The sequence below is a fragment of the Pelecanus crispus genome, chromosome 1 (genome assembly GCF_030463565.1).
Source record: "Pelecanus crispus isolate bPelCri1 chromosome 1, bPelCri1.pri, whole genome shotgun sequence".
Classification (NCBI taxonomy): Eukaryota; Metazoa; Chordata; class Aves; order Pelecaniformes; family Pelecanidae; genus Pelecanus; species Pelecanus crispus.
The window spans coordinates 223,964,870-223,980,867 of record NC_134643.1 but is presented as its reverse complement, the minus strand read 5'-3'; the positions used below and the strand labels follow the sequence as shown (position 1 = coordinate 223,980,867).

The 15,998-nt window shown below is 44.9% G+C and overlaps 1 protein-coding gene across 1 annotated transcript; it reads right to left on the bottom strand.

Moving 5' to 3' along the window:
• Positions 1 to 1,291: 1,291 nt before the first annotated feature.
• Positions 1,292 to 13,966, bottom strand: LRRC32 (leucine rich repeat containing 32). Its single transcript, XM_075727753.1, has 3 exons — positions 13,944 to 13,966; positions 10,547 to 10,637; positions 1,292 to 3,232 (listed from the first exon to the last, which is right to left on the bottom strand). The coding sequence occupies exons 1-3, from the start codon at positions 13,964 to 13,966 to the stop codon at positions 1,292 to 1,294; spliced, it is 2,055 nt and encodes a 684-aa protein (XP_075583868.1).
• Between the last annotated feature and the right edge of the window lie 2,032 nt (positions 13,967 to 15,998).

Genomic DNA, 15,998 nt, shown 5'->3' with positions numbered 1-15,998 from the left:
CCGTCCTCTAGACCATAATCTCTTTTTAGGGATAGGCAGCGGACCTCTGGCCTGAATAATGGCCCAGGACTAGGTTCCCTGTGTATTGTTGCACACTGGTATCTTTAAAACACCTTCTTGCTGTCTAACCTTCTGTGACCTTTAAAAATAGACATATTATTTTTTTGCATTGAAATGCAGCTGTATGCAGTGAGTTCCCAACAGTTTTCCTTAGAAATAGAACCACTTCAGTCCAATGGTAGCTGGTTGAAATTCATTCTCCAAGATTTTTCTTTCAAAAAGCATTCACCCCAGAGATGAATCTCTTCACATTAAACCCAGTTAAATATGTATTGCACGTGAGGGGCAAATTTCTCCTCTTTGAGTTGAACTGTGGACCTGTGACCTTCTGAGCAGGTCTGGGTAACATATAATGCAGCTGTTTCACGCGTGAGATTTCTCTTACATCCCTCGTGGATATTAAATGCCAAGACTAATTAACCTCATCTACCTCTCGTGTCTTGCTCCAGTGGCTGGAGCAACATACTACAAGCAAAGGGAGGTATCCAAAGAGGTTCCTACCACCAAGGTCTTTGCTTCCCATGGATAGCTGTGGATTTTCTAAATGGCAGCCATAAGCACAACAGTCATGAATTGTGATTTCCTTTTTTAGCTAAATTCTCATTGGTTTGGAACTCATGAGAGATTTGCAACCAACTTTAAGGACTGAAAGATTGTTTATTGGCCTGCCCTGGTGTTGGCTTATATTATTTAAGCTTAAGAAGGGTTAGAAGCTGTTATTTCTAACCAGTTAGGAAAAAGCAAAGCTCATAGCTCAAAGCAAAATATCTCATGGAGGCACATAACTTTGAGAAGGGCTTTCCTACTCAGTTGATGTCATTAATGACTGTCATAAAAAGGTGATTCAGTTACAGTGCTCAATTTGCATAAAGTCTTTACCACAAAGTATCTCTGAGCTTAGTGAAAAGTCTCAAGACCTTAGAGGGCTTTTTCTTTTTGTCTGGTTTAAATTACACATCCCTCAAAACAACAGCAAGGCTTTACAGTGGCCTCTTCTACCATTGTATAAACATTTTAGGCAGATCTGCTTGTGAATGAAGCAAGTGCAAAACACGACAAATTCTCCTTTCAGTCCCGGCAACCCAGAGCACTATAGTGGTGCAGTTCAGGGGCACTTTGAAACTGTCTTAAAATCCACAGTTAAAAACCAAAGATGAGAATTTTACCCTTCATTTCTACACACTGGCAGTGTAGCACCTGATTTCTTCGGTTTTCAAGGCATTATGTGTTCCTATGCTTTAAACTGGTGGCTAAAGTTTTGCCTGCGGAAGCAAAAAAATGAACCCACACCAATGATGATCACGGATAAAACCAACACAAATGTTAATATAATAAGAAAGTTGATTTTCTTTAGATCCTCTTTTTCACAGTCTTCTGGTCTAAAGTTTCTGATGTGCATTTCTTCCTGGTACCCAAAGTTCTGAGTGTACTGGCACGTTAAGTGCTCCACATTGGGGATCTGGACATTTTTGCTCTGGATCATTGATGAAAGCCAGATGTTTCCACAGCAGTTGAGTGGGTTCCCAGTGAGATACAAGTTTTTAAGGGAATTTTCTAATGCTAAAATATTGCTGTTCTGTAATGTACTAAACCTATTGTTCCGCAGGTCCAGAACTTCCAGTGGAGAGTCACTACCCCACTTAGGCAGCCAGTTCAGCTGATTTTCAGAGAGGTTTAAATGTTTAAGGTGACTAAAACAAGGCAGGTCAATATTTATATCTGTCAGGCTATTGCCATGTAAATACAAATATTCCAGAGACTTTTCCAGTCCTGATAATGCTTTAACTTCTATTTTCAGTCCGGGGTTCAAGGAGAGATCCAAGACAATCAGAGAAGTCTTGTAGAAAGTGTATGATGGTAGGATGTTCAACATGTTGTCAGCTAGGTACAAGTACTGAAGAGTAGGAGAACCAACAAATGATATGCAACCACTTTCCTCTCCAGCAAGTCTTTGCTTAGCTAATCCTGAGTACATGCTGCAAAGGCTGATATTATTGCTCTGTAGATTAAGTAGTCTGAGGCTGGGAAGACTTGAGAAGATATCAAATTGCAGGGTCTGAAGATGGTTATTTTGAATATAGAGCTCCTTCAAATTTGACAACGTGCCAGCATCTAGGAGAAGGTTCTGCAAAGCATTGTAGCTCAAGTCAAGAACTGTTAGGGAGATCAATGCACTGTCATAAGTTACTGCAAATGCCTGAAGACAGTTTTTACTGAGATTAAGGGTGTGAAGGGATACCATTGATTCAAAGAACTCATCCGGAATGGATTTGATTTCATTATAACTTAAGTCTAAATATACAAGCTGGGATAAATAAAGAGAACTTTTATTTCTACTTTGCTTCTGATCAAGAAGATGAAAAGCATCATCCATCCATTCATTTTCCATATAGTCCATTTTGTTATGTGGGGATTCAGCAGTGAGCTGTATTAAATTCTTTGATAAATTCAGAGTTACCAGCTTATTTACCTGGGGGAAGACTGGGAAGTGAAACAGTTTGTTTTCACTCAGATCCAAACATCTTAAGCTATATTCATCATCTGACTTTGCAGTGTGGAAGGTCTCAATGCTATTCCTGCTAAGGTCAAGTATCTCCAGCTGCCTGAGGTTGAAATCAGAGATGCAAGTAATTGAATTCATGGAGAGATTGAGTTTGGAAAGGTTCACTAGAGTCTCAAAAGCACCTTCTTCTATTTCCATGATGATATTACTCTGGAGATCAATCTCCACAAGACTGGGAGATCCCTGAAACATCTTTTGTGATATCATTATAATACTGTTGTCTGCCAAGGAAAGATACCGCAGTGCTGGAGCTTGTTTAATGAAATACTCAGCCATCCCGTTGTACAGACTGTTGTGGGACAAGTCCAGTATTTCCACCTTGGGTAAAAGTCCAATCCCCTCTGTCCCATTCTGAGCAAGCTCATATAAGTGATTGTTGGCTAAATTTATTTCCAGCAAACTTGTCATGTGTGCAAAGACTCCAGGCGTGATGAAGCTTATCTGGTTAGAGCTTAAATCCAGGCACTGGAGGGAAGTGTAAAATGATAACGGCATTTCAGGGATGCTTTGAATCATATTTTCAGACAGATCGATTTTGTTTACATTCGGATGGAGCTCACGAGGGATTTGGTGGAGGTCTTTGTTGTGGCAAAATGCCTGTAAGTTTGCCTGCCAGAAAAAGAGAGAAAAGGGGTTGTCACGTGACAAATGAAAAACATCTTTGCATGAAATATAAAGAAAATAACATTCAGCATCCAGGCACATCCTTCTTCTGAAACACTGATCACACTATTTTCTCTGAGCATTCAGACAGCAAGAACAACAATCCTAATGCTTCTTTGCAGCTAACAGCACTCGTTTGCATTTTAAAGACATTTCTGACTTACAACAGTAGAGTTTTATCTGCATGTGATACCTACTAAATGTTCTCCTTTTTGTACCTTTCTCCTGGGCTCATTTTAATAGTCCCAAGTGAAGGAGTTTTGCTCTCTTTCCATTGCAATCAAGCACCATTTCCTCACTTTTGTTCTGATGTTTAATTTTCTCAGCTTCATCACTGTATTAGATTTTGCAAAATCTACTTGCAATAGTAAGTAGTACTTAGAAGAGCTTCACTCTGTTGGCAGCACAGGTCCCAAAGCAAGGAGGTGGAGAAACATATAAGGATCCTATAGCAAAAAAACCATATCTCTCCTTCTTAGTCACACCCTCAGATATTTGATCATGTCTTCCTTTAGCCATGGCTTACTTAAGCAATGCATCTTTAACCAAATGGGTCATTCAATAACTGAAATATTTCTAATGCAAATCTCCAAACTTTTCCTGCTTTTACCATCCATGTTCATCCTTTTCTTAAGGCAACAGTTCCCTTCTTGTATGGGGAGCATGCCTTATGAAAACACCCACACAAGACACCCATGATACAACACGGAAAGGAGAAATTATGGAAAGCCAGCTTTTGTGAGGAAAAAAAGCTGCGATGTGCAGTGAGGGTCATGCCTTTTTAGTCCAATTCTCAGCAACAGGGTAGAGGAAAAGCAAAGTGTCAGAGTCAAATTCTTCTTCTATATGCATGACTGTTCAACTGCAGTTAGGACTGAATCTGTCTCCAGAGCAAAATTTGGAATGTGTGTACATAAGGAGCATTGGAAACATGAACATGATCATCCTTGCATAAATGTCAAGCTGTATTTTGTTATTAAGGAGAACATACAGCAGCGGGAGGAAGTGGAATGCGAAAGGCTTAGGCAGCATTTAATTTACTGTAGGAAAACTCTTGTTATGAATGTATTTGGGTGACTGGGTCATGTACTGTTTGTAGAAAGATCAAAAAGAAAAGAAAGAAAAAAAAATCTGTTGGATCTTAACTTCTATGGAGAAGCAGAATCCAGATTCCATGACGCAAAGCTTTTCAGACATTAAAGAAATATTAAAAGTAAAAAATATTAAAAGCCATCTGTTTCATGTGAACTTTTAGGTGAATGAAGTGTCAGGTCTGTTTAGGAGAAGTGGGGCAATAGTCAGCATTTTATGAATCTCTTTTGCATCATGTGAGTTTTGGAGACCACACAAAAATGTGCCAGAGAAGTGAGTGCTCCTCCAAACTCTAGATATACACAGGCTGCTCCACAGTCCTTCCCATGATACATCTTTCCCAAAGATCCCAAGTAAATGGCCTATTAAAACCTGAATTCCCTCCTTTTTTTCCCTCCACATCACTCAAATCTCCCCCAGCTAAACAAATCAGAAAAAAAGAGAAGGGAATTTTCTGGCTTCTTCCTGACATTATTTCTTTACTGCAAAGCCACTGTAGAATTTCTTATTTCGAGCTAAAATGTTGACAGTGCTGGGCTTAGCTCCGGGGCTCAGGAATGGAGCAGCAAGTGTTGTCTTCATTTTGTGGAGAGGGAGAAGCCAGAAGGTTGCAAAAATCCAGAGTGAAAAAGCAACAGCCACTTTGCAGCCTGAGGCAAATGCCAGGTTTATTCCCACACTTTGAGCCAGATCTCAACAAGTGTTATGCACCCTGTGCTCCCTCCGGGCATCCAGCACCGTAGCAAAGTCCTGATCCAACTCCCATCAGCATCAGTCGGCTGCTTTTCACTGAAGTCAGTGTGGGAGAGGTCAGTCCAAGTTCACCATGTATCTTTCAGGATTGGGCCTTTAATCTGCATCCACTGAACCCTCCCAGTGATAAAAGGGACTGATAAAATCTATACCTCCCGCTGTCTGCCATTTGTTCCTATAACATTTCCCCTCCCATTTTTTTTAACTTTCATTCCTTTTCACTGACTATTTTGATCTTCGCTGAATTTCTTATCTAGTCTGTTCTGCACCGTCTTTTCTCCCCTGAGGCTCAAACTGCATGAATTTTATTCTCATCGGCACTAAGAAGAAAAGATGAAGCACGTCTCAGTGGGACAGAGCAAACAGCATCTGTTTGCGTGTGTATCTCCCCTCCTCCCACCCCATAGCCCAATGGGTTGGCAGCCTGAGGCTGGAAAAGAGGTTTTTGCCAGTCTCACATTCCAACTTCATAATCTCTGCCGATGCCGCCACTTTGTTTCAAGTCCATTGGCAAGAAGTACTGCAGGATGGGGAGCACTTGGTCCCTTCGGCATCTGGTCCCATTCAGGTGCTGGTGAAAAAATGACCCAACAGCTCAAAAGTTGAGCATCACTTGGATTCTGACTCTGATTCTTTACTGCTCAGCACTGGGTGAAGCTGTCACCCACCTTAGTAAAAGCCCCATAAACAAAGCAGCTGGATCCAAGCATCTACCTGTGTTGTCCCACATCTACTCATGAGTGCTTGAACAAAAGAATTTGGGCTGGAGCCACTTGGCATTGACTTGCACTTGCACAGTGTCCATGCCCATTCTCTAGAAGAGCTGCCCAGGTGGATGATCAGCTACACAACAAAATCTTAGCAATTTGCCCAGGTACCATGTATCAACTGACCTGTGATAGCCAGATATGCATACGTTCTTGCACAACCTTGGTGCAAGGTAATATATAATTTGCGAAACCCCTTCCCTTCTATGAATTGTTTGAAAGCTCATCCTTTCCCAGTTATCATGAATTAGCAGAAACATCTTTCTTTGGGAGGTGAAATGTGAACTAGTGGAAATCCTTCTCCTTGGATATCAATATGAGTTAGGAAGAACCTCCTGACATTTAAGCTATGCCTTGCTGTCTCTCAGATGGGAGGATGTGCAGTTAACATGTATAATCACTGCAGGTCACTCCCATGTCAGGGGTCTGGTAGGGATGGTTTACTTCCTAAAACCTCTTTTACAAGACTGGTTCAATGACAGGAGCACCAGTGGTGAGTCAGAGAGGGGCACAGGTTTCTGATTCATGCTTCTTCCAGCAGATCTGGGATGAAAGTTTTAATTTCTGAGACTTGCTATTCTAAAGGTGTCACCACAAGGAAAGTACAATGTAAAACAGCGAGGCTGTGATGAAAAGTCATCACGTGAAGTAAGAGGAATTCCTGACAGACCTATCAGCTAATCCAGTAGCTCCCTCTTTCTTTAAGCTGTGTTTGGATTTACACCCTCCTCCTTCCATTGGACCAAACGCTCACTGAAGGAAGATGAGCAAAGCTCCATCAACATTAGTGATGCTGAGCTGTTAATTTAGACCAGACGAGCATCCCTGCCCCCAAATGCAGCACGTTTTCTGTCGGGGCCAAATTTATCCCAGCCCTGTTGTGTAGAGCCTTGGGTTCTTGGCTTGATGAAAATGGTTTATAGTGGAGTGGTAGAAACAAGCATGTGTTTACTTCTCAGCAATCAGCCTGATCTGTGACCCATCAAGAAATGGGATGGGGCTAATCTACTTGGATTATTGTGTGTCTTGTCCAGCCTTCATGTGACTATGATACATGGGACACAAGCAGTCATGTGTACAGTGGCTTCATCAGTCTTCCCTCCCCAGCCAATGAATTGAGCTACCCAGTCACCTTCCCAAGATATTTTTATATATACTAGGTCTTAATTTCTCTGGAATTCAGGAAGTGCAGTAATACGGCAGGGTGGGCAGGAATGGAATGAGTCCCATAAGGGAGATGTGTACAGCTAGCAAATTATTTTTTTCCCTATTTTGGAAATTCTTGAGGATTTGTGCTGAACAGCTTCGACATTCAAAAAAAAAAAAAAAAAAGTATTTTTAAATGGCCTGTTACAGTCAGAAACCTTGGATAGGGAAGGGAGCAAGTTCAGCTGTTAATAACATTTATAGAATCATAGAATCATAGAATCGTTTAGGTTGGAAAAGACCTTTAAGATCATCCAGTCCAACCATTAACCTACACTACCAAGTCCACACTAAACCAATCAAGGGTAGACTAGACTAAACCACATCCTGAAGTGCCACATCTACCCATTTTTTGAACACCTCCAGGGATGGGGACTCCACCACCTCTCTGGGCAGCCTGGTCCAATTCTTGACCACCCTTTCAGTGAAAAAATTTTTCCTAATTTCCAAACTAAACCTCCCCTGGTGCAGCTTGAGCCCATTTCCTCTTGTCCTATCACTAACTACATGGGAGAAGAGACCAACACCCACCTCACTACAACCTCCTTTCAGGTAGTTGTAGAGAGCGATAAGGTCTCCCCTCAGCCTTCTCTTCTCCAGACTAAACAACCCCAGTTCCCTCAGCCGCTCCCCATCAGCCCTGTGCTCCAGACCCTTCACCAGCCTTGTTGCCCTTCTCTGGCCACACTCCAGCACCTCAATGTCCTCCCTGTAGTGAGGGGCCCAAAACTGGACACAGTATTCCAGGTGCGGCCTCACCAGCACCGAGTACAGGGGGACAATCACCTCCCTGCTCCTGCTGGCCACACTATTCCTGATACAAGCCAGGATGCTGTTGGCCTTCTTGGCCACCTGGGCACACGGCTGGCTCATGTTCAGCTGGCTGTCTACCAACACCCCCAGGTCCTTTTCAGCCAGGCAGCTTCCCAGCCACTCTTCCCCAAGCCTGCAGCGTTGCATGGGGTTGTTGTGACCCAAGTGCAGGACCCAGCACTTGGCTTTGTTGAACCTCATACAGTTGGCCTCAGCGCATCGGTCCAGCCTGTCCAGGTCCCTCTGCAGGGCCATCCTACCCTCCAGCAGATCGACACTCCCACCCAGCTTGGTGTCATCTGCAGACTTACTAAGAGCACACTCAATCCCTTCATCCAGATCATCGATAAAGATACTAAAGACTGACCCCAAAACTGAGCCCTGGGGAACACCGCTCGTGACTGGCCACCAACTGGATTTAACTCCATTTACCACAACTCTCTGGGCTCGGCCACCCAACCAGTTTTTTACCCAGCAAAGACTACGCCCATCCAAGCCATGGGCTGTCAGCTTCCCAAGGAGAATATTATGGGAGATGGTGTCAAAAGCTTTGCTAAAGTCCAGGTAAAGTCCAGGTAAATATATGAATACCCTGGGGATGACCAGTCTGGCTATTAAACACAGAGGCAAAGGTGGCGTTAAGTACCTCAGCCTTTTCCTTGTCCTCAGTGACAATGTTCCCCCCGACATCCAGCAAAGGATGGAGATCCTTTTTGGCTCTCCTTTTATTGCTGATGCTGAAGCATTTTTTATTATCTTTTACAGCATTGGCCAGATTAACTTCTTGCTGGGCTTTTGCTTTTCTAATTTCCTCCCTGCAGGACCTAACAAGATCCCTGTACTCCTCCTGAGTTGACTGCCCCTTCTTCCAAAGGCAGTACTCTCCTTTTTTCCCTGAATCCCTGCAAAAGCTCCCTATTCAGCCAGGCCGGTCGTTTTCCCCGCCAGTTGGTCTTACGGCACACGGGGACAGCCCGCTCCTGCTCCCTTAAAACTTCCTTCTTGAAGAAGGCCCAGCCTTCCTGGACCCCTTTGCCTTTCAGGACTGCCTCCCAAGGGTCTTTCCCAACCAGCATCCTGAACAGGCCAAAGTCTGCCCTCCACAAGTCCATGGCAACAGTTTTGCTGCCCCTCCACTTGGCATCACCCAGAATCGAGAACTCTATCATATCATGGTCGCTAAGCCCAAGACGGCCACCAACCATGACATCTCCCACAAGCCCTTCTCTGTTAGTAAACAGCATGTCAAGGAGGCACTTCCCCTGGTAGGCTCGCTTACCAGCTGCATCAGAAAGTTATCCTCTACACACTCTAAGAACTTTTGAGACTGCTGCCTCTCTGCTGTGTTGTATTTCCAGCAGATGTCCAGCAAGTTGAAGTCCCCCACGAGAACAAGGGCTAGCGATTGCAAGACTTCAGCCAGCTGCTTATAGAATGCTTCATCTCTCTCTTCATCCTGGTTGGGTGGTCTATAGCAGACTCCCAACAGGACATCCGCCTTGCTGGCCTTTCCCCTCATCCTTACCCATAAGCACTCAACCTTATCATCACCACTGTTGAGCTCTATACAGTCAAAACACTCCCTAACATACAGAGCCACCCCACCGCCTCTCCTTCCCTGCCTATTCCTTCTGAAGAGCTTATAGCCATCCAGTGCAGCACTCCAGTCATGAGAGTCATCCCACCACGTTTCTGTGATGGCGACTATGTCATAGCCATCCTGCTGCACAAGGGCTTCCAGCTCCTCCTGTTTGTTGCCCATGCTGCATGCATTGGTGTAGATGCACTTGAGCTGGGCTATCGATTTCGCCCCCAATGTTGCCATGCGGCCCCTGGGCTCCTCACTAGCTGGCCCATTTATATCCCCTTCCCCTTCCCCCTTCAAACCTAGTTTAAAGCCCTCTCAATGAGTCCCGCCAACTCATGGGCAAGAATCCTTTTCCCCTTTGGAGACAGCTGATCTCCATCAGCCGCCAGCAGGCCTGGTGCCATGTAAACCTCCCCATGATCGAAAAACCCAAAATTCCACCGATGGCAGCAGCCTCTGAATATAATGTTGTACCAGGTGCTTGCAAAAATTCAAGAAGCAAATTTTGTACTGGAGTGAGAGGCTTTGTCACTTCTTCACTCCAGCAAAAGTAAGGTACAACTCCCCTGGCAGCAACACTGTGTTGGGGCAGAGGACGTCCATCTCCCTTACAAAAGGGTGGGTATAGATGTATTTCACAGAAGACACTTTATTTAAAGCACAAAGAACTCAGGCTTGATATAAAGGAGTTGATTTTAAGTCTAAGTTCTTTCACTGTCTCAGCCACAGAACCCCTGTACAGTCTTGGGGAAATCAGGTCAAATTTCTTTTAACCAGCTCCCCCTTAGAAAAAAAATGAGATAATGACCCTTCTTTTCCTCCCCCCTCTTTTATGTGCTGTCACTACAACAAGGACATAGCCTGAGAACAGCCTGCTGAGCATCCCCGAACCCAGCAAAGCCCACCTCTGCCTTCACAGAGACCCTGGTCCTGGCGGGGTTTCCCTCCTCAGAGACCGTAGCTATTTGTGCAGTGCCTGTAACAAGGGGGACCTGACCTCCTCCAGGATCCCAAGGGGCCTGAGTGGGTAGACAGCCTTACCATTTCACAAGACATCCCCTCTGTAGGCTGATAGTTAGAGGTCCCTCTGTTCACCACTGCCAGGAAGAAGATGACGTATAGTTTCATGGTTCTGTAGGTAAAAGTAATTACGGTTAGATTTCAAATGTGATACAGTGGTTGACGCATGCGAAATCTGGCACCAGTTCATCATCTAACATGGAGAAGCACAGATGCAGCGCGATAAATTAACACATCTCTGAGCCTGCAGCACTTACCACCTACCTATGTACCTTTGTATCCCTTTGAGCCTGGTGGGAAAAAGAGACATTTATATGAGGACTTGAAAGGAAGGTCCAAAGCATTTCATGGGATTGCCCTAGTGTGATTTCAGCTGCTGCCTAGATGTTACCTAGATGAGGTCACCCAATGAAGTCCAGATGCTCAAGCTGGACAGCATGTCTGGTGTCACAGAGAAAGATAACCACTGAACACCAAGTTACCTTCATTCTCCCCATAGAGGCAGCTCAGGTACTTTCAACTGGGCTGGAGTTTTGGGATGCTCTCCTGAGCAAAGAGAACGGGTGCCACTCAGAAACAACAAGCATTAGGAACAGTTTCCATTTCCATCCACAACATTTTCTGCCCCTCTCATGCCAGAGTGTCAAAGAGCTTTTACACACTCATCCAGATTTGTTGAGTTGATATAAACAGTTTAAAGGATGGACTGAGAACTTTTTGTCCAAATGTTAGTTTTCCATTTTATACATCCCAGGGTATGGGCAGGCTTTTAGTACATTTGAAAGCAGATGCTTTTCAAAGAGACAGATATAAGATGGAATGGATTTGAGTGAAGCAAAGGATTCATCAGAGTTTAACTGTTTGGAAAGCACTCCAGAAAAAAAAAACATAGAAATTACTGCAAAAGAGCAAACAGCACTGGGAGGTCTGTCACTGGGCAATAGGAAAAAAAATGCAAATGAAGCCAAGGGAAAGCATTCATCCTTCAAATGGCTTGTTTCTGGACAGACAGTAATGAGATCTCTGGCTGTGGTCACCACTGATGCGAGCTCCAGATATCACTTCTTTATGACAGCTTCTGTTGCAAATGTGCTGAATCTGTCTGTATTTGTATGGCTTCTTGCAGGCAGATTTGATCTGGTCCTGCCCACATCCAGAGCCGGTGAGACACACGCCAGCTCCCAACTGGAAGCCATGCAGCAGTGCTTAGCTATCACTGCTCTTAAGTCTTTCCAGGAGCAAGTTTGCATCTGGCAAGCTCCAAACACACACCAATTCCATGCACATGTGCCGCCAAAAACCGGCATCAACGTACCGTTACTCAGCGGCTTCCACCCACAGAGCATCAGGAGGCTGGAAACAAAAGAGATGGGATCATTCCCAGCTGGTGGGGATCCCTCCGCTTAGTCACTGTTTGAGGGATGCAGCTGAGGGCCACGCTTCTGCGCAGCAATGGCAATTGCTGAACAGCAATGCCAACAGGTTCACTATGGGAACCTGCCCATCCCTCCACTTCCCAACCAGAGAAAAGAGTTGTGTACTAGGAAGAGAGAAACTGGGGAGGCTTAGACCACAGCTACGCTATTTTCAGGTCTCACATTCTTTCCAGTGCAGGGAAACAACTAGTAATGGATGATGATCTGGGACCCCAAGGTGAAAGAGCTTGGAGTTTGTCTTTGGGGCTCAGCAGCAGGATCTGAATTCTGTTTCCCTCCTCTAAAACAAGACCAAGAATGTTCATTCTCTACCCTTTTAATAATTGGTTGCAAAATACACTGGAATCATCCTATGGAAGGAGGAATTGTTGATACCACCATCTATAATGTCTCTGTTGTTCCTCCTCTGTTCCTCATTCCCCAGGCTTAGAGGAGTAGGTGCTTCTGCTAAGGAGGAGAAAATGAGTTTTATCATTTGGGTATTAGTTTGCTGGAACTGAGAGAAAAGGCAAACATACCAGTGATTACAGAGCTTTACTCAGAGCACACAAATGGAAATTGTTTCTGTTTAAATCCAATGAATTAAGCTGACGAAATCTCCATGGATATTACCCACAACAGGGCACCACCCTGATGGACAGCGTGTGTCCCATGTGCTCTGCAATGTCTGCTCTTGTCACACTGCCAGTTCAAAAAATGGTCCCTTTGCTTCTTCAGTGATAAACCTGACACAATCTGGGATCTTAACATGCTTTGAAACTTCCTAAATTATAGGTTTATAAAGCAACTGGCAAACTGATGCCTTTGAACACAAAAACCTCATTTAATGGCTTGCTGCATAAGACAGATCTGTAGTAAGCAAGGACGCAAGGGTTTCTAAGGTGGCTGTCACACCCCGAAGCACTAGGACGTGGTGGTCTCTTCCAGTACAAGACCACATGGACTCCATCCAGAGGAGGGTAAGCTGCTCCTCATGGTACAGCACAACCTCCTTGCTCATGGAGATTCCCTTCCCAAGGTGATACTCAGTTCGGCTGAAGAGCTTTTCTCTGCCTAGCTTTCCTCTGGACAACCTTTAGACCCACCTAGTGTGACACAGCACTGTGTCCCCCTCCTCTCTGCCCTCTGGGGAGGTCTCAGGTGTCCACCACCCGCTCCCAGTGCAGAGCTCAGGGCTCACAGGACCCCCACTGCCCTGGTGTCAGAGAGCATCACCACTAAACCCTGCCTGCTGGCACTGCCACTGATGTCTCTAACCACTGCTTACAAAAATGGTCCGGGAGCAGCAGCAGCTTGAACTAAAGGAGCTTTTAGTGCTCTGAGGCTTTCCCAGAGTTGAAGTAGCTTCATGCTTGGTGCCAGTTTTCTCCCACTGGCAGCTGTGATAAAAATCCCAGCATACCTCAGAGCAGGATTGAGCTCTAAACTGCATTCAGTGTCATAGCTTTCCATCAGAGTACTTCAAAATTACCCAGACACAGCTGAAAAATATAGGTGATTTCAGTGAGTAACACCTCCAAGGAATCTTATTAAATGGGTCAGATAATTTAGATTCTAGAAAAAGCATGGTACGCAAACCATGTCAGCAAGCCCACTTAACAGATGGGTGGGCAAAGACAGACAAAAGCAGTGATTTGCCCCAAGACACATTTGAAAGCATGGAAGAACCAGCGTTTAACCCCAGTTCCCACTCCAGAACAATATTTGCCTCCATTTCTATTACAATATTAACCCTGAAACCACTTCATAGAGGTTGCTTGTAGTTAACAACAGCAACACCTTCCAAATTTCCCCCAAAGGTAATTTTTGTTACTGCTTAGACAATTAACAGAGATATTCTCCTGTGCCAGAGAGAGGTTAAATATAAGAAAACACACAAAAGACAAACCAAACTCCCCAGGGTCTGATCCTTTTTCACAGAAGAATGTTTGCTGCCGTGTTAGAGTCTTCAGGGTTAAAAAGAGTGAATATTCCACATTTACCTTGTTTCAAGGGTTTCTCGCATCCCCAGACACTGCTTATCATGTCTTTAAAAAGCATATCCAGCTCTTCAAAACCAGCTCAGTCCTGGTACCGATGAAATTGTTCTTCAGCTTCACGTTCACCCGTTCGGGACGCCAAGAGGCTCACTCGTAACTTCATAGCGAAGGCATTTTCAGGGAAATAACCTTATGTGGGACAGTGTCTGCTTTAAATTATGTTGCTTGTCTTCCTCCGGACTCCTCTCTGGGCTCTTGCTGGGTCCTAGCCACCACTGTGCTCCAGACGGAATCAGCTACTGTGCGACATCCTGAAGCCCTTGCTCGGGGCAGGCATTGAGAAACAAGGGGGATTTTTGCCAGAGAAACTGTAAGGATCAGGCCATGGGTTTGCTCAGGGGAATAAGTGACTTATCGCTGCTGATGCCATTGTTTAGCTGCATGCGTGGTGCAAGGCAGCGTGTTTACTTTAGGGTTTTGTGTCCACGAGTTACGTTCCTGGAGGGTTGCAGCCTCCTACCCCTGCACCTAAATCACTCTCTGCATCATTAGGAAAACAGCGCTTGAGGATTAAAGGTTTCAAATTCACAGCTGGTAAATATAAAAACCCAGAATCTGGAAACCTGTCCTGGAAGAAATAACTCTTTCTCTTCGCAGCGGAGCCACTGATCAGAGTGTATAGCAGTCTGCTGGCAGGATGGGGGTCCAGTGTCAGATACGACACACCTGACTTGAAGGGTTTTCTTGGCACAAGGCAGAAATTAGGGACCTTGATAAAGGCAGAGGGGTCTGAACATCTGCATGAGCTGATGAACTTTTGGCAGCGAGCACATAGTGCTGAATCTACCGGACCTGCTAGGAAAAATTCCCATTGCACAAGGGGTACTTTTGTCATGCAGAAGATGATTTCAGATTGCCTGCGAGTTGAGCTTTTTATTTATTATTTTGTGCTGCCCTCTAGGGCTGGAGCAGCTGCCTAATTGCTGGTTTCCTCACTTCCTTTTGCTAATTAAGACCTGCTACCGGAAAACCTGCCTTTACATAGATTTCCCCGTTGCTGTCTCCCAACCTCACAAGCCTGAACTGTTGCAATGCACTTTTCCCATGGTTGAAACAATATGCCAAAGAGCTGGGCTCTTAGCATCTCATTTGCTTTGCAATGCAGCCTGCAATGAGAGGCATAAATGCTATGAAGAGGCGGCAGTTTGCGTGCGGGCAGGAGAAGGCATGATAACGTGCAATGGATAGAAAAATCCACGTTTAGGTCTCAGGAGAACAGTCTGCCAGGGAGATTATCACAACCCTGGACAGGTTCCCCTTGACTGGGCTCTCATCAGACTAGTTTTGATCACCTACCCTGAAGCATGCAGTGTCTTGAGCTTCCCTTGGTCGGAGCTGGCTGCAGCGCTGATTTTCACTTAATCCCTTTGGCACACTCCCTAGAGTCAAGCCCTCCATCTGCAATCCCCTTGGGGTAAGCAGAAAACTCACATTGAAGCTGGGGACCACTGTGGTGTCCAGAGGGTTAAATGCCTTTTGGATGCTCTGGGTTTAGAGTTTGCCTCATCAGTAGCGTGTAATAGCACTTGCAAGGCAGATACCTTTGCAAGGAGAACCTCAAAAATTTGAGGTCTTCAAGAAAAGAAAAATACTTTTTTTTTAAAATAAGATATTTTGATTTGATTTGGAGATAGAATACAAGTATCATGCCTGTAATGAAGAGTAGCGAGTGCCCTGGATGACTGCAGCTTCACATTTTCCTCCACCTGGATGTTCAGAGCGCTTTGGGAAATTTGGATTTGCAGGGGTAAAGGTAGCAGGCTTTTTGTTGCTGGTGCTTTTTGAAAAGCCAGCTCTGCTCCTCAAGCTGTTTTACCGAGTGGCCAAGCAGCTGTGCCAGCTGAACTGTGAAGAGCCTGGACAGGAACAAATGCCAGAGCAGGAGGGAAGGGCATGCACTGATTCTGCTGCTCAGGACTTTGCTTCATTAAAAGCACAGCCTTGGAGGCACACCAACCATGCTGGGAAAGATCAGCGGTCTCCTTATCATCTTTGCAC

Coding starts and splice junctions, on each gene's coding strand:
- LRRC32 (XM_075727753.1), bottom strand. CDS start 13,966: ATGCGAGAAACCCTTGAAACAAG. Junction 10,638..13,943: donor CGAGAAACCCTTGAAACAAG/GTAAATGTGGAA, acceptor TTTTACCTACAG/AACCATGAAACTATACGTCA. Junction 3,233..10,546: donor AGGGGATGTCTTGTGAAATG/GTAAGGCTGTCT, acceptor TTTTTCTGGCAG/GCAAACTTACAGGCATTTTG.